Source organism: Nicotiana attenuata, chromosome 1 (assembly GCF_001879085.1).
Source record: "Nicotiana attenuata strain UT chromosome 1, NIATTr2, whole genome shotgun sequence".
NCBI lineage: Eukaryota > Viridiplantae > Streptophyta > Magnoliopsida > Solanales > Solanaceae > Nicotiana > Nicotiana attenuata.
The window spans coordinates 5,577,775-5,596,354 of record NC_031989.1 but is presented as its reverse complement, the minus strand read 5'-3'; the positions used below and the strand labels follow the sequence as shown (position 1 = coordinate 5,596,354).

Below are 18,580 nucleotides of genomic sequence, written 5' to 3'. Positions count from 1 at the left end.
TATCCCAATTAAGGGTTCAAGCCAAATATCTGATCCGCCAGACTTCCTTAAAAAGCTGCTATTAGCGGAACCTCAAGTGTTTACACTCCTCATAGCTATGCTTTTACTACTAGAACCCTCTTCTACATAATGAGTAGAAGAAATGGGGAACTATAGAAGGAGAGAACGGTAGAAGAGGTGAAAATAGTAGTAGTCGAAGGAGTCGAAAGCAGGTAAGGGAGCAGAAATTGACAAAGTTGGTAAGAAAAAACACTTGAGGTTGGAGGAGGAACAGAAAGAACAGAAACGGAAGATGAGAGAGGGACTTCATCTAAAATCGGACCTAACACCCACTTTCGAAGCCCTCAATAAAGAGGGATGAGTGGATTCAGAGGTGTCCCTTTGAATGGTCTCTTCATCAGAGGTAATGGTGAACGAGATTAGAGATACGAGCAGGAGAGATCTTAGTTTCATCCTCAGAAACAATGCGCCTCCTAGTTCTAGACGAGCTGTCAAAGAGGTATCATCGTCTTCATCGAGTCAGAATCCTCTCAACCACTTTCCTCTTTGACACGTGGCTTCTGTTACTTTCCAAAGCAAGAGGAGTACCGGAAGAAGCTCGCAGAGTGATGGCTACTTCAGCTGACATCCTCGAATAGCAAATCCTGACAATAAGAGGATGAGGTTAAAAGAGGGGAAAAGAATTTAACACATGAAAAGCAAAGAGGAATGTATAACCGTGAGTTTTCACTTTCCAACCATGTTTGTTGGAAATATATTTCCAAGTTCGTGCCTCCATAGGCACGGCTTTCAAGACAGCATCTACCCAACTCACGGAATAATAATAATTAGAAAAGAAGCTGAAATAATAAAAGCAGATACGGCAAGGAAGAAATACTTACGTGCAAAGTTCCATTTCTCAGGAAAAGGAATATTTGATTCACCCACCAAATCAATTGTGGAACATCAACAAACCGGGTGTACCAGCCACGGTCGTTAGTATCTTCAGGGTTTAACCAAAACCCTCTACTTCTTGGCAGTTAAGGTAAAAATACCAATTGCGGAATAGTTTGGGGTGGATAAAGATGAATTAAATGAGGAAAAGTAAAGTCAACAGTAGCTTTGGTTGAGATATACCTCAAACAAGCTACTGCTCTCCATACGAGAGGACCAACTTGAGTCAGACAAATTTTGAAAAAACGACAGAAGTCAAGAATGACAGGGTCAATAGCAGGAATAAATCCCAAAGTAAAGGGATAATGTAAACGAAGTAAAACCAACCCTAATATAGAGATATTCTTTGGTGTGGAGTAGGATAACTATTTGGGTGTCACCTCAATCTCTTTCGAACAATCTGAATTAAAGGGTTTCAGTAAGTTAAAGAGGGGATATTTTATCAGCTCTTTCTAATTTAATCACTTGGTCACGAAGGGATTCTTTGTCATGTTCGAAGGATAAATCCGTTGGCACAATTTCTTCAACCAGAGGCTCTTGGTTAGACTCAGAAGTTTCTTTGCCTTTAGAAGAAGACTTGTTAGAAAGAGAGCCTCTAGAGATATTGCCGGAACTAGAAGAAGGAATGATGGAACCAGAGGTACCACCACGAACCGACCCTGTACCACGAAGCACACCTCCTCTACCTCTTCTATATCTAGCAGGAGCATTGGGAAAACTATCAAGAATTGGGACTCTTTTAGGGTTAGAATTCGAAGACGACATAGTGAGAGGGTATGAATTGAAGAAGAAGTGAACAAGAGTTAATAGCAAGAAATTTGGTAAAAAGCTTGTGAGGAAGAAGACAAAGGAAAAGGGGGCAAGTTTATATATAAACTCAACCGGCGGTAATTAAAAAGTGTAATGATGGAAAGCCTATAATAAAGGCAATTATCACTTCGTGAATAGTGGAGTTAAAAAAAAGCCTTAGAAAAAGGCTGCAAAATCGCAGAACTAATGAGAAGATGACACGTATATGGTGCATTAAATAGAAGAGACAACTGAAGCGTTAGTACTGTCATAGCATTGATTATGGCAAAAATTCCCTTTTTAATGAAGATCCACTTCCCAAATATTTAATTGATAAATAAATGGAAAGCGGGGGGACTATCTGTATTGGGAAAAAAATGAATTTAAATATTGAAGATGACGTGTCATGACATGTGGACCGGTCAAATAGTCAAAGCATGGTAATCAGTTAGAAGGCACGAGCAACAACAAATGCGGGAGAGAAGATATTTAAAGGCACGAGCTATTATTCAGATGAAATGAGACTCGTACCTGTTCGAGTCATTTAAAGCTCGAAGATCAGAAGGAATTGAAGACATGAATCTGATAGCGTAAAAGAGTCCAAATTCAACATTAAATGCCAAATACGTTAGAGAATTTATATTTAACAAGAATGATTGAGTAACGTTTCTTTTAATGTCATTCATTGCTCATAATTGCCTCATTAAGACAAAGGCATTACACTTTCTCTTAGAATTAACTATAAAAGGAGAAAGTCACAACATCTGTAGGACACGAAATATCATTGAGATTACATTGAAATACAAACTTATTTACTGCTTTATTATTCTCCTAAATTCTTTATTCTTTTCGTCTCCTGATTATCAGTAACCCGATTTTTTCTCTTAATTTCTAGTTTTATCAGAAATTCTATTTTTTGGTTAAACAACTGCTGCACTGTCTGCTGCACTGTCGCGTGTACAGTTGTAGGCAGTCACTTTCTGCAGTTGCTTTCCAGCTGTATAGTTGACTCATACTTATGTCAGAGAACCCTAAGGGACCAGGTCCCTGTTGTGTTCCTCTTTGTACAGTTGTAGACAGTCACTTTCTGCAGTTGCGTTCCAGCTGTATAGTTGACTTATACTTCTGTAAGGGGAACACCAAGGGATCAGATCCCTAATCTGGTTCTTGTGAATCTAAAGGCACACTGCCCAGAGTATCTTGAGTCGATTAACTTGAATGATTGTACCAGGCATGCTTCAGGTCCTTTATCTGGTTCTATACAGAAAGTTTGTTAGATCATCAAAACATAGATTAAAAAGATCTTAAGCCCATCATTTAACCTAGGGCTAAAATAGTAGTATATTTCTTGAGCGAAAGATTTGTGGGGATCATCTTAAATTAGTATTTGATCGCCAAGAGGAGTACGGCTATAGTTTGAGTTGATCTTGAAAAAGAATGTCTCTTGATCAAGAGGCGCCCTGCCGCATTTCATGATAGCGCAATTCTCTCTTGCTAAGGTATAATATACATCTTATTATTAGTATACAATCATTCACGTCTAATTAGTTTGGGTACATATTAGTTACATTTTTTAATCAGCCAACCCATAATATTTCAATTAAGAGGGTGTTTGGATTGGCTTTTAAGCTATTCAAATCAGCTTTTAAGCTCTTTTTAGCTTTTTTCAGTGTTTGGAGAAGTCAGAAAAGTGTTTTAAATAAGTAAAAAACTGCTTAAAACAAGCCAAAAGCAATAAGCTAGACAACCCCAACTTATTGCTTTTTGGATTAAAAGCTATTTCTGCTGAAAAGCCACTTTTTTTAAGCCAATCCAAACGGTACCTAAAGCAGCTTCTTTAATTAGTCGGAATAATTAAACTTAATCAGCTCCCCCACTTTCTGGCAACTGGCAAATTAGACAATTCAGCAACTTAAAATTAAAGAAGTAGGCTTAGGTAGGCTAATTATACAAGTGGGATCTAACAAACTAATAATGCACGAATATACCTCGATGTATGAGATTTGCCTATGTTTTCTTTTTTCTTGTTTCCTTTTTATCTCCTTGTTTAATTCGTTTGTAAAGGAAACTACTAAATTTAGATGAATGCTCTTTATTAATTCCAATCATTAAAGGAATACAAGAAATTTAAATTCATGTCAATGTTAGTTCTTAACTTACATCAAAGATTTTTATATATGATCCTTCTATAGCTATTGAAATAGAATGGAAATATAGATTTTTCTACTTATAATTTAATTGAATTCTACAAATAGGCCGATGGAAAAAATAGAACTCCCCACCTTGAAATAGAAATGATATTTATTCTTTTGTCAACAAAAAAATTAGTATTCAGTAAATAGATAATTTCCTAATTATATTATTTTATATATCAATCATGAAAGTGAAGTGAGTTCCATTATGTATTGGTTGGTGAGCTAATAATTATTAAATATGAAAGGAATCCGTTATATTATTCAATTATTATCATCTAATTCAATTCTCATACTGATATACTGTTGATAGAATCATGTATAATATGTCTTAAATTATAGTGAAATATTTAATTTATCGTGATGCGATGATTCAAACACGTCTTTGACATAGCTAATGATTGTTTCAATCCAATAATACTCGTGGCTTATTTGATAACCTAATTAAGTTAAAGTCAAGTATTACTTATTTTTGGAACTCATCAATTTAAGATGTTCATGATCTTTCATTTAATGGTGATTATGATGATGATAACAGATAATAAACTATAGGTTTATACTTGATAATATTAAAAGTTATATGAAGAAAAAGAAAAAATGGGGAAGCCATATATATGTCATAGTTTCTGGTCTTGCAAATCTTGCTCTTTATCATGCATTTGGAATTAGTAATAAAAAGTAACTGATGGTAGGTAGAAATTCGACTAATACTCCGATTTAACTCACCAAAGTTTAATACTTAAATTATTAGGAGTAAGGACTCGTCTAATCGTATTCATTTACTAATTAATTGCATTAATAACTGGAAGTTGATGTCCAAATTCCAAACCTTTTCATGCTTACATCAAATTAAACAGTGTGTTAACAGGTGTTAATAACAAAGACGTGTGATTATTATATTATTTTTAAAATTTTTATTTAATGAAATGCTATAATGCAACGAGTCTTACCAGTTTTGCCTACCCCAGACTATTTCTGATTCAGAATTAATTTTATTATCTGCTTTTATTAATAATATTTTGTATTAAACCATGTGCTAAATCTAACAATACCAATTGTACTTGTACAACTGTTGTTTTATTAAGATTAAGTAAAGATATATTAGGGCTATTATTGTGGACCTTCGTCCAACTAAACTAGCCACATACAATGAAGCTGCATATCATTCATTTCCACCCTAATTAAGTAATGCGTCAATTAATTGAGGATAAGGATAGAAAGTGATGGTATGTGACTATTAATTACGTATCGAACTTTGTGGTTTACATGGGCAATAAGATATTTTGAATAATTCACCAGAAAATAGTCCAAAGTCCACTTCACGTGCCTTTGAATATTGTTGCTGATTTTCTAAGTCTTGTTGCCAACTTTATTTTCTTGTCATATGCTACCATGAGAAACACCCCCATTTTGGGGGCCTTGATTTGGACTGCCTACAACAAATAACAAATAGTAATTTCTTTTTAAAAAACTAAAAGAAAGTGTAATTCCTCGTCGAGTTTTTTCACTGGGAGGACTAATAGACCTACCCACCAATGATACTGTTTTGAATATAGGCTCGCACGATTTTAAAACATATCACTTGAGTCTAAAATTTGCTTTTTTGTATATCCAGTATCTACCATGTGTTTTGCCGATGTACGATTGGCCTACGGAGTCACAATTAGTAGTGGCAAAATGAATAGAGAAATAATTATTCATCCATATTATTCTCTAAAAGTTGGATAATAAACTTTTTGAACATGGATCAAATATGGATAAGATCCATATTCTCCACTTAAAAAAGAAATACTTAATGAATATTGAATGGGTTTAAGTTTTACATTTGTATTACGGATATAGATTCAGTTGAAGTAGTTAAGTAGTTGTGATGTAAAGGGTATTTATGTAAATAGTGGATTAGTTAGTTTAGGCGGTTAACACAGTATTAATACATTGTACTGTAGCTTTCTTCTTTAATTCAATACAACAGTTTCTTCTTCTTCCCGAAACCTCTCTTCTCTCTGAGACTGAGCTTAGCTCAATCATGCCAATGGCAGTCTTCGACATGGTATCAGAGCTAGCGGAGAAGATCTAGACACGCTTCTCCGTCACTCAATAGCAGAAAGTTGAAGCTCAGTCAGAAGATAAATAATATCTCAAAATTCTGATTTTCTCTTCGATTCAGAAATGGGGGGAAATCTACAGAAGATTGATCACACGCATCCTCTGTTCGTGCATCCATCAGACACTCCGAGTTCAGTGCTAATTCTGATCCAGCTCAAAGGATCTGAGAATTATGGCCTATGGCGGAGATCGATGAAAATTGCACTTCAAGCTAAACGGAAGCTAGGGTCTGTTGATGGTAAGCACACTAAGACCTCGTTTCTTGAAGCAATGCATGAGGATTGGGAGACTTGCAACGCCATAGTCCTTTCATGGATTATGAACACTGTATCGCCAGATCTATTCAGTGGGATAGTGTATGCATCAAATGCTCGAGCTGTGTGGGAGGATCTTCGTGAGAGATTTGACAAGGTGAATCGCATGAGGATCTACCAGCTGCATAGGGAGATTGCAACAATATCCCAAGGTACCGACTTTGTATCTACATATTTTACGAAACTAAAGGAACTATGGGGGGGAATTTGATGCAATTGTGCCACCTCCTAACTATGTGAAGGACTATGTTGAGCTCTTAAGCCAACAAAGGTTGCTTCAATTTTTGGGAGGTTTAAATGACTCGTATAGTCAGGCAAGACGTCAAATTCTTATGAAATCTACAGAGCCTAGTCTAAATCAAGCATATGCCATGGTCATCGAGGATGAGACTCAAAAAGGATCGTCAGGGCACAGCTCTGTAGGTCTAACTCACTAATGGAAGGTAATGACATTACTGCACTTTGGAGTGCTAAAGGATCTCAGATGCTGAAACCTAGGAAGAATTTCATTATGGTGTTTGATTTCTATAAAATGAAAGGACATAGCAAAGAAAATTGCTATCAATTAGTTGGATATCCACCAGATTTTAAGGGCAGAAGAAAGCCAGTGGCTAACTCAGAACATTTTGATAATTTTGCACATCTAGGGAGTCATGGACAGCATCAAGGAATGGAAAATAACTTAGGAAATGCTCACACTAGTTATGGATCTATACAACCCTTAGGTCCAAATATTGATTGTATCAATGCAGGTTACACAAGATCACCAGGATGTTTTGCAGGAGCAGAGAAAGATGCAAGGATGAGCATGCAGATGCCAATGCCATTCACTGTAGAACAATATGATCAAATTCTGAAGATGCTACAAAAGGACAACATGCATGAATCAACAGCTAATGCAGCTAATGCAGCAGGTATAAATGGCCCTCCAATGCTTGCAAATGCAGTTAGTGTAACTCATTCAACTGATAGTAAAGCAAAGGATGATAAGTGGATAGTAGATAAAGGGGCAACAGACCACATGGTGTCCAACAGAAAAATAATCTCTAAGCCTAAAGAGCACTCTAAAAGTATAGGAGGAAAAGTTCATTTGCCAAATGTAGGAAGCTCCGAATTAGATCAAGGGATTATATCCAATGTGCTTTGCATACCAGGCTTTAAATACAATTTACTATCAGTATCAAAACTGACTAGGGAGCTAAATTGCTGCATGCTATTCTTTCCTGATCCTCATGCAGGACATTCACACTGGGAAAGTGAAGGGGACTGGTAGGAGGAATGGAGATCTATACTATTGGCCTCACATTGATAGTGATAGGATCCAAGCCTCAGCAGAACTATGTGTGAACAATGAAGAAGATTTATGGCACAGAAGACTTGGGCACATTCCACATAAGGTTCTACAGCAAATGCATATAATAAAGTGTAATAGGTTACATAGTCATAATGTCTATGCTATTTGCCCCTTGGCAAAACAGACAAGGTTTCCTTTTCCATAAAGTACTAATAGAGCTTCTAATACTTTTGATTTGATACATGGTGATGTATGGGGTCCCTATAGAATCCCTAACTATGATGTTAATAGATTCTTGTGAAGACACAGTTCAACAGTGCAGTCAAGGTATTTAGGACAGACAATGAAACAGAATTCTTTAATTCACATTGTGCAGATATGTTTAGGAATGCAGGTGTAGTCCATCAAAGTTTCTGTGTCTACACACCCCAGCAGAATGGAGTGGTAGAAAGGAAACACAGGCAGATTCTTGAGGTTGCAAGGGCCATCAGGTTTCAGGGAAGTATTCCACTGAAATTCTGGGGGTTTTGTGTGCAGAATGTAGTGTATTTGATCAATAGAATACCATCCACAGCACTAGCAGGAAAATCACCTTTTGAAATGTTCTATGGTCGACCACCTAAACTACAACATCTCAGAGTTCTGGGTAGTCTTTGCTATGCTACTGCCACTGATAGAGGTGACAAATTTGGAGCTAGAGCAGAACCAGCAGTACATATGGGATATTCATCCACTCAAAAAGGTTACAGGCTATATAGTCTTACTAACAAACATTTTTTTGTAAGAAGGGATGTCTCTTTCAAGGAGTACATTTTTCCTTTCCAAACCACAACTTCAATATGCAGGAGGCCTACTGTTGAGCAGTTCATTGATACAGATGATGCCTTCATTATTGATTCTACCTCTGAGGTCTCAGAGACTACTCCTGATTTAGCAGCAGTATCCTCACCTTCTCCTGAGGCTTCATCAGCTCCTAGTCCTGTGGCCCCACCTTCTGAAGATCTGGCACAGCCTCACCTTCCATCAGCTCCTGCAGCAGTAATGCCATATCCAACTATGGGTTTTTTGCATGTTTTGCCAGAAGAGGAGCTAAGAAAGTCCACTAGGACTTCCAAGCCACCTGGATGGCTCAATGATTTTGTTCATGGGATGCCAAAAGTTGGCCCTTCTACTGCCTTGAGTTCCAGTTATCCAATGTCAGCTTATATGTCCTATTCCTCATTATCTTCTCCTTACTTCAAGTCTCTTTGCTCTTTCACTGCTGTTATGGAACCTACTTCCTATACTGATGCCCTTCGAGATCCCAAGTGGATTGCAGCCATGGATGCAGAGTTGCAAGCTCTCCAGGACAATCACACCTGGGAACTAGTTCCTTTTCCACCTGACAAGAGAGCCATAGGGTGTAAATGGGTGTTTAAGGTGAAATACAATGCCAAAGGTGAGGTGGAAAGATATAAAGCACGCTTAATGGCCAAAGGGTACACTCAACAGGAGGGTCTTGATTATCAAGAGACCTTCTCCCCTGTAGTGAAAATGGTTACAGTAAGGACTGCTTTGTCCTTGGTAGCTATGCATGGCTGGAAGTTGCATCGGATAGATGTCTTCAATGCATTTCTTCAAGGTGATTTGCTAGAAAAAGTGTATATGACTCCACCTCCTGGTCTTCTAGGTGAGGGGGAGCCTCCTAGAGTTTGCAGGCTTCAGAAATCCTTATATGGGCTCAAGTAGGCTTCTAGGCAATGGAACTTGAAGCTTAGTGAAGCCCTTTCTTCATCAGGCTTTGTATAGAGCCATCATGATTATTCTCTCTTCAGTAAGAAGTCCAGTTCTGGTTTGGTTCTCATCCTAATCTATGTGGATGATCTCTTGATTATTGGCTCTTCTCCTCAATCAATTCAGGATGCCAAAGTTGTCCTTCAAGATCACTTCAAGATCAAGGACCTGGGGGAGATGAGATACTTCCTCGATCTTGAAGTTGCAAGGAGCAGATAAGGCATTTTGGTTCGTCAAAGGAAGTTCACACTTGACCTCATTGCCACACTTGGCCTTGCAAGTTCTAAACCAGCCTGCACACCCCTAGACACAGGCCATAAACTCACCAGTGCAGAGTATGATCAAGATAATGCTCATGGAGCTGTGGATGCTGATGAGTTACTCAGTGATCCAAGCAATTATCAGAAATTAGTTGGGAAGCTGCTATACCTTACTATGACAAGGCCAGACATCAGCTATGTTGTACAAAATCTAAGCCAGTTCATGAATAAGCCAAAGAAGTCACATTGGAAAGGCGCAATAAGAGTGGTAAGGTACCTAAAGAGTGCACCAGGGCTGGGGATTCTACTATCATCTCAGCCTTCTAACCAGGCCACAGTGTATGTGATGCAGACTGGGCTACTTGTCCAATGACTAGAAATCAGTGAGTGGGTTTTTAGTAAAACTAGGAGACTCTCTTTTCTCCTGGAAGTCCAAGAAACAGAATACAGTGTCGAGGAGCTCTGCAGAAGCTGAGTATAGGAGCATGGCCAATGCTATAGCAGAGGTAGTCTGGTTGACAGGATTGTTTAAGGAACTGAGTGTTGACCTGAAACTTCCAATAAAGCTCTACTGTGACAGTAAAGCGGCTATACAGATTGCTACAAATCCCATCTACCATGAAAGAACAAAACACATCGAGATTGACTGCCGTTTTGTTTGAGAAAAAATTCAGCAGGGCTTAATACAAACTGCACATGTTTCTACAGACCTGCAGATTGCAGATGTGTTGACAAAAGGATTGGGGAAGGCACAACATGAATTTCTACTATCCAAGCTGGGAGTGTACAACTTGTTCACACTGCACAACTTGAGGGGGAGTATTACGGATATAGATTCAGTTGAAATAGTTAAGTAGTTGTGATGTAAAAGGTATTTATGTAAATAGTGGATTAGTTAGTTTAGGCGGTTAACATAGTATTAATACATTGTACTGTAGCTTTCTTCTTTAATTCAATACAACAGTTTCTTCTTCTTCTTCTCGAAACCTCTCTTCTCTCTGCTACTGAGCTTAGCTCAAGCATGCCAATGGCATTCTTCGACAATTTGCAAAGACTTAAATTGAGGATTCCTCAAATTTGGGAGCCTAAAAATTCTCCTAAAATGATCACATTCAAATATGCGTATTCATATTATCCACCGCTTATCCATTTTCTATCTGTATTAAATATAGACGGACGGATATTTTATTTGTTTTGCATTACTCTTTTTAACCTGCCCATATCCCTGCCCGTTTGCCGCCCCTGGTCACAATTGCTATACGCTTTGATAATATTCTTTCAAAATTTATCTTGTTGGTGATAGACTGTACACGAATTTTTTACGATGACGAGCATATATATATATATGACCACACGACAAAACATGCAAAGAGTAGAAAAATATCGTTTTGTATCTCAAAGAGTCAAATGAATAATTGGACAATGGAGAAAACAAAGCCGAACTGAATATTGTGTTGACTTTTTTCGATTTTCTTTTGTGAATCATAGTAAAACAAATGGTGATGTCAGATCTTTAATCTTTATTTTTGTTGGTTACACTATATATTAAGTCTACGAGTCAAAGTCAGATGATGTACTAAAATCCAATTTGGTTAGGACAAGTAATGCAGAAGTCCATACTGTTGACTGTTGTGTGCTGTATATCCCTTAATTGCTCACCCACACTACACTTTTTTGTATTAGTCTATTGCCATGCTGCTAAGGACTCTTTGACTTTGTTATTCATGTGCCTATTTCTTCTTTGCAAAAAAGATTTACGTAGTTATCAAGAGTAAGGAAGACCCTACTGTCATAATATATAAAGTAGAATACTACTAGTAGGTCAGGGGTTCAAACCCTGGAAACAGCCTCTTGCAGAAATGCAAGGTAAGAATGTGTACAATAGACCCTTGTAGTCCGACCTTTCCCCAGACCCCGCGTATAGCGGAAGCTTAGTGCACCGGACTGGCCTCTTTTGTTCCTTTAACGATGTAAAAGGTTGCTAAGTTGAATTATAGTAATATTCATGCAAATACTATTTCACCGTAAAAGGCTCCCGAAAAATTATGGTAAATATGAGGTAATATTTATAAATATCCACCTTTTGTAATTGAGCCATTGTCTCCATGACAATGTAGCATATTTTTCAATTATAGGACTGTAAAGTAACTAGTTGACGTTGTTTCTATTAAATATGCCCAAAAACTATACTTACCGGAAAATATTGCAGAAATATGACATCTTAAGAGATGATTTTAAATTTTTGTCCCCCACTTGTTCCATAGACAAATCTTTAAGGTCAAAAGTTTTGCCCAGTTTTGGAACTTGGAGGTTTGTCCATGGGGCAACTGGGGTTAAAAGTTCAAGACTATCCACTTTCAAGGCTATTCTTGTAAATTATTCGTGCTTATCAGGATCTTAGACCTTGAAGCCCAATAATACCAACTCTATTTTTCGTAATAGCCACTTTAAGCCCGCTATAAAAAATATATAACAATTTACAATGTGTTTAAAGATTAGACAATTCACCCAAATTCATGACTAAGTATTCTGAATTTGAAAATTAAGGACTTAGTGCCTTTAATTTTTGAGTTGCTAATTTGAAATTCAGGACTAAGTGTCCTGAATTTCTGAAATACAAATTTAAAATTCAGGACATAAGATTCGAACTTTAGGACACAATTTACGAACTTAGACACGATGTCCTAAAGTTTGAATTTTGAGATTTAAGCTCTGGGAGGTCGTGCCCTAAAATTTAAGTGAAATTGGCTAATTCTTAAATATATTGTAAAATGTGGATATATTTTAAAACAGCATTCTTAAAAGTGGCTACCTGGTGTCATTTCCCCTTACAATAGAAGAGAAAAGGCCCAAAAAGCGAATAGATTACAGAAGGCCCAATATCAGAGAGGAGTCTCATAATTCTGCGAACCTCAACGGAGATTAACATTTTCAGATGAATCGTTATCCCGATAAGAATTCGCCGGAAAATGAAACCATTAATGGCATCCAATCGGTGAGAATGTTTTCACAGAATCTTTATTGGTCACTTTCAATTACTGCTGAACATATCTTTTGTTCGTAATTCATACTTTAACTATGCTCAAATTAGGGTTGTTACAAAGAGGAGCAAGCTAGAAACTTCACAGTAGAGCCAGTAGTGATTGGGGGAATGGTGTTGGATGTAAATGCCACATCTTCCATGCCTGCTAATCCAGGGACCTCTACTCCTGGAAAGGTATCAGCTTTTTGAACTTATGTTTTTTATGGATCATTAATATATTTATGATTAACAATTTACTGCTTTAGTATATAAGTGTAATGCTTGATGATCAGAAATTGTAAAAATGCTTCCAGATAACAGAAAAAACCGATCATAATTCATTATTAAAAAAAAAGGAGTGAGAGATCATAAAGAACACAATGGACAAAACAATGAAAGACATTTACTTCATACATATATGAGGCAAAAGAAAAGGTATTTTATTTCTTTCTATTGCAAATCAATCATGCTTAAAATAGTCCTTAATTTGTGTCAATGTGATAGGGCTACATAATGACCATCATATTATCATGGGTTTATTACTTGAAATCTCTCCCGCTATAGAGGAATTAATACTTAAATATGAATGAAGAAAATGAAGTAGTCAAACTTGGTGGACAGAGTTACCCAATACCTGTGCTGGTGGGAGGCAGTAGGTACGCCGTGGAATTAGTTGAGTTGCGCACAATCTGGCCCGGACACCACGATTATCAAAAAGAAAAAGAGAAAATGAAGCTCATGGGAAACACTCATGCGAGATTTCATGCAGCTGTTATGCCCTTGTTGCTTTAGAACGATTGCTCGTTAGCTAGGCCGTTTTCTGTAAGGCTCGCGCTAGGTGCTGCTGCTCACAGAGAGATTAAATTCAAACAGAAGTCTAATCTGTAAAATAGGTTTACAACTGGTCTTCTTTACCAGTCTCTCTGCAGCATGCAAAAAAGTTCATATCTTAATGTACGACACTGCTATTCAGGTTGTCTTTTCATCGGGTGGTGTGGCAAGGAATGTTGCTGATTGCATCTCGAAGCTTGAAGCAAGACCGTTCATGATAAGCGCCATTGGATTTGACATGGCAGGTGAGTTCTCTCTATGGTTAGAGCTGGTCTGTTGCAACTCTTCCCACATTTTATTGAGTAGGTCTTTCTTGGTAATGACTGATAAGTTCTCCCGCAAAATGATGATTACACACTTTTGTCATTCCTCACAAATTGGATTTGTGGTCTATGTAATACCCATGTCATCTTTACCAAGAAACCTCTACATTTAGCGTGAATAATTATGTTCTTCCTCATCTTATGACTTGAAGTATCCTGTCAATTGAAAGCTAAGGCTGCAAAAGCAAATTATTTCTAGTTTTCTTTTTTTTTTTTTTGCACTATTCTTTTTGAATTTTTCTAATTCTCTTGTGAGTACAAGCTTTTCTGTCTCATCATTCTAGAACAGCAAACATTTTTAATTGAGGAGTTTCACCCTCTTTTTATAGGAGATTTGCTACTGGGACATTGGGAATCTGCTGGATTATCCACAGAAGGTAACCTTTTTAACCTTTTGCTTCCTCTTTTTCCTCCCTATACCACATTCCCAAGTGCTTGGGTAATCATTTTTCCCACTCTGGACTGGAGCGATGTTTTCAGTTAATGGAAGCAAATTACCTTCTAACGAAAGAAGGCTAGCTGCATACCATGTAAATAAACAACTAGTCATATCTTGACATTGTAGTCTCCTAATGTAAAGATCAACTGCAGAATCTGATCATTCATCCTGATTAGGTATTCAGAGAAATCGCAATATTGAGACTGCTGTTGTTTGCTATATCTTTGATGAGAAAGGTGAAGTGGCAGCTGGCGTAGCTAGGGTAGAATCAATTGTGAGTTGATTTCGAAAGATCAAGCAGTTAAAAGGTAATACTCCCTCTTACCTACTACTGATGTGCGTTTAATGCCTCTAAAACAGGAAAAGTTTCTCACACCAAGGTGGATTGAAAAGTTCAAGTGCAAAATAAGTTCTGCTCCAATATTGATGGTGGATGCAAATTTAACTTCTTCTTCTCTTGAAGCATCTTGTCAAAGTAAATACCTTCCTCTATACATGTGACACAATTTGCATTTCTTTGTTTGGGAGGTGCTAAGTTTTTCATTGTATATACGACTATCCATCAAGTCGTGATATGCATAGCAAAACTTTGTGCTTCTCAAGGTATCACATATATGCTCTTCATTGACCAAAAAGAACATATCACATATATGGTTAAAGTGGAAGCACATGCTTAAGTTGCATTTTCGATAATGTTCCTGAAGCTTAAAACCACAAAGCATATTTTCTTCTGCTCAATCAATCTATCTCTAACTACCGATCCATTAATGGTTCCCAAGGAATGTATCTGTAGTAAAAAATGTACTTAAAGATACTTCTGGCTGAGTTTGGCACGTGTGTTTAATGTCTATAGGAACTTTGACCTAAATAAGCACTGGATTATATATGAAGTTTATCTGTATTAGAAAGAAAATTTTGCATATTATTGTTAAGATTAATTTGCAAACTTCTTAACTAATACTAATCTTAATACTAATACTAATACCAGTACAATTCACCATTTTGTTGATCCAACCATTTAAAGTTTTACTGGATGTTCATATGCTATGAGTATTTGGAGTCTTGTCTTGAATGGTCATCTTCCTCAGTGGGAGTATCTATTGGATAGGTGCAACCAATCCATTCTAACTAGAAAGAACGAAGACCTGCTTGCTGCTTGCAGGCTAATATCGCTTGTTTGTAAATGGCATAAGATACTCAGTGTCACTGTTTTCTTTATCTGCTACTTTTGTAACATGTGTAGATACTTATGAACCATTTCAAATATGTTCCTCTCAGTGGCTGCTCAGTTTAATACTCCAGTCTGGTTTGAGCCTGTATCAGTCGCCAAATCTAGAAGAGTTGCTTCAGTTGTCCAGTATGTGAGTTCTTCAGATCTTGTGTATATGCCTTTTCATCTGGACTTATAATTTCAGACTTAACAAGAGGAAAGTTTACTGCATCTTTTAATTATTAAAATTCTGTTTAGAATAACTAGCTCTGCTGGTATATGAAACTAAATCCAAAACCCTTCAACTGTGCTTTCAGATTTCTACCTTCTGAATGTATAGATCCATCTGGAGTGTGTTTTCTCAAACAATATGCATAGACATTTCTGTTAGACGAAAATCTGGGTCTTCCTGGATGCTTACATGGGACTTGAGCACAGCAATTTTGAATGTGTTGGCACAAGAATTAGTCATATAGAGGTGGTTTCTTTTACGTTCTAGAGGCAAAAAACTCTCGAAAAAACTTATTGTACTCATGCTCTATTGAAGAATTTGCTTAAATATTCTTTATCATGCTGAATATTAGAACCTGAAGCTTCAAACACAAAGCGACTCGTGGCGATTTCGCCTAGAACACTTTTAGCAGAAAATGATGGTGTTGAATAGTTCTAGCATTGGGAAGTTCCATGAGTCGGAAAGAGTCTTATTGAAGTGGCTGTATAATAAGTATCTTTCCTTGTGAGGCACAGAAAGTCCTTTTGCATGAATTTCTTTTCTTAGATAAGAAATATCTTTGTTATAGTAACTAAATAATAAGGTTTTTGCAGGTAAGTTTTGCATCACCTAATGAAGATGAACTTATTGCCATGGCAAATGCCATATCCGGCAGAGACATATTTCATCCAATTCGGAAAGATCATGGTACTATAAAGCTGTCCAAGGAATCTTTGTTCCAAATGCTTAAACCTGCAATATGGCTTTTGCTAGACAAAGGTGTTAAGGTAGTTGTTGTAACGCTTGGATCGCATGGGGTATTCTTATGCTCCAAAGCAAAGTCCAATCTTGAGAAACTTGCTTTCAAGGAAAACCAACCTCCTCACTTCGATAAACAGTTATATGAAGCTGTTAATACAGTTTGCCCAAGGAATCAGCTTTTTGGGTCTTCAGAGTGTGGACCGATCTCAAATCTTGTTGCTGTCCATTTTCCTGCACTTTCTGCATCAGTAGTGAGGCTTACAGGTGCTGGAGATTGCTTAGTTGGTGGGATGATAGCTTCGTTGTGTGCTGGTTTGGATGTCATGCAAAGTGTAGCAGTTGGGATTGCAGCTGCTAAAGTTGCTGTTGAAGTAGAAAGCAATGTCCCTGCAGAGTATTGTTTGGCCAGACTAGCAGGTATATTCACGTTATGGTTCGGCCTGTATGTGTGACATTATTCATATTCTCGATTGATATTGCATGTGAAAATACAATGCATATTTAAAGGATAGCAGTAAGCTTTGCGCTCAGGAGGTCTATTTTTTATGCTAATATTGGCTAACATCAGGTGTTCTCATTTTGCAGATGATGCAAGGTCTGTATACTCTGGTGCCACGATGCTTCTGTCTCAATCCAAGTTGTAGTTCACCAAAGTTTGTGAATTATATTGTTGTAATCTTATCGCATGTTCGTGCTGTAATCTGAATGAAATAACAAATCTATAAAGCTGCTTACAATAGACCCTTGTGATCCGGCCCATTCCCGAACCCCGCGCATAGTGCATCGGGCTGCCCTTTTTTGATTTGTGCCCTCATCACTTGTCTCTTCTCTTTCTACCCCTCGATTACTTTGAAAATTTATACTCAATTAAAGCAGATCAAACTTCCAATGGTGCAAGAGCAGCGATGTTTATTTCAAAGAATAGCTAATGTACAACTATTTTAATTTACAATGTAATTCTTACATTCCAGTTTCGTTCAATATTCCGGGAAAAGTCTACTGTTTCTTTTTGTCATTTTCCTATTTTACTTGCAACACTACTATTTCCACCCAAGTACAATGTTCAATGAGACATGATAGCAATTTCGTCGATTTAAAGACTTTTATCTACCAATTGTCCCGGAGAATATTTACGCTACAATACCATTTTGCTTTTGAATAGTGAGGCATGTACAAGATGGTCCGGACATCACCATTTTTTTGGTTGGGTTGGGGGGGGGGGGGGTAGGGGGGGGAGAAGGGGGAGAGAGTGAGCTGTTAAAAATCATTAATGACATGAGTTGCAAAAGAAAGTTTCATCCAAAAGGATAAATTAAAACCTTCTACAGATTGTAAGAATAGGCTCTCCAGTGTAATTGGAATTCTGTGAACACATCATTCGTTTACAGATATTGTTGTTTACTTTTCAATTGCAAGAGTGGGAGTGAATCAGAATCTCCGTCATCATCATCATCCGAATAGCAATCTGGAGAAGAGCTGAACTCGCCTGATGATTCTGAACTAGTCTGGTACTGTTCTTCATCGTCATCTTCAAGAGATTGTGAATTCCCATCAGGGTTCATTGATTCAAGTTTTGAGATTTCATCCTTGCTATATTTTTGCTTCAATTCTTGCTGCTCCATTAAAAAATATTTACTCAATCAATATAGTTTAACATATTATAGCATGTTAACTCAGGCTATCAATTAAGTTTCTTATAAAAATTGTTCATAACTACCTTATTAGGAGTAAATGTTTTTATATAGTTAGTGTATAGAACTTAAACTCATAAATAAATGAATAGACAACTAACCAGCAAGTTCTTGTTCTCTCTTTTAAGTCGCATGCAAGATTTTGCACTCTTCTTCAATACACAAGATAATGTGCAAATTTCCTTCTTCAATTCCTCTATCTTTGCTATTAAAGCATCATCATTCTCCTGCAAGGGTGAAACCAATCGATAAGGAAAGAATAACAAGTATGACAAAAGATATGAAAAACTAATTGTTTGTGTATTTTCAAGAAAATGAACCAATGTGTCTAAAGTACACTTGATAAGTAAAAGGGAGTTGGTTTATGCAATTGTTGATAGAGTTTATGTTCTGTGCACTGACAATGTAATTTTTTTAATTTTTTTGCATT

At 37.1% G+C, this 18,580-nt stretch overlaps 1 protein-coding gene across 1 annotated transcript; it reads left to right on the top strand.

The window, feature by feature from the left end:
- Window positions 12,539-17,440, top strand: LOC109229598 (pseudouridine kinase). The gene is made up of 9 exons (XM_019395137.1): window positions 12,539-12,656; window positions 12,753-12,878; window positions 13,657-13,759; window positions 14,167-14,214; window positions 14,453-14,550; window positions 14,637-14,751; window positions 15,555-15,637; window positions 16,312-16,876; window positions 17,045-17,440. Exons 1-9 carry the CDS (start codon window positions 12,597-12,599, stop codon window positions 17,101-17,103), a joined length of 1,257 nt encoding a protein of 418 aa, XP_019250682.1. The 5' UTR covers window positions 12,539-12,596; the 3' UTR covers window positions 17,104-17,440.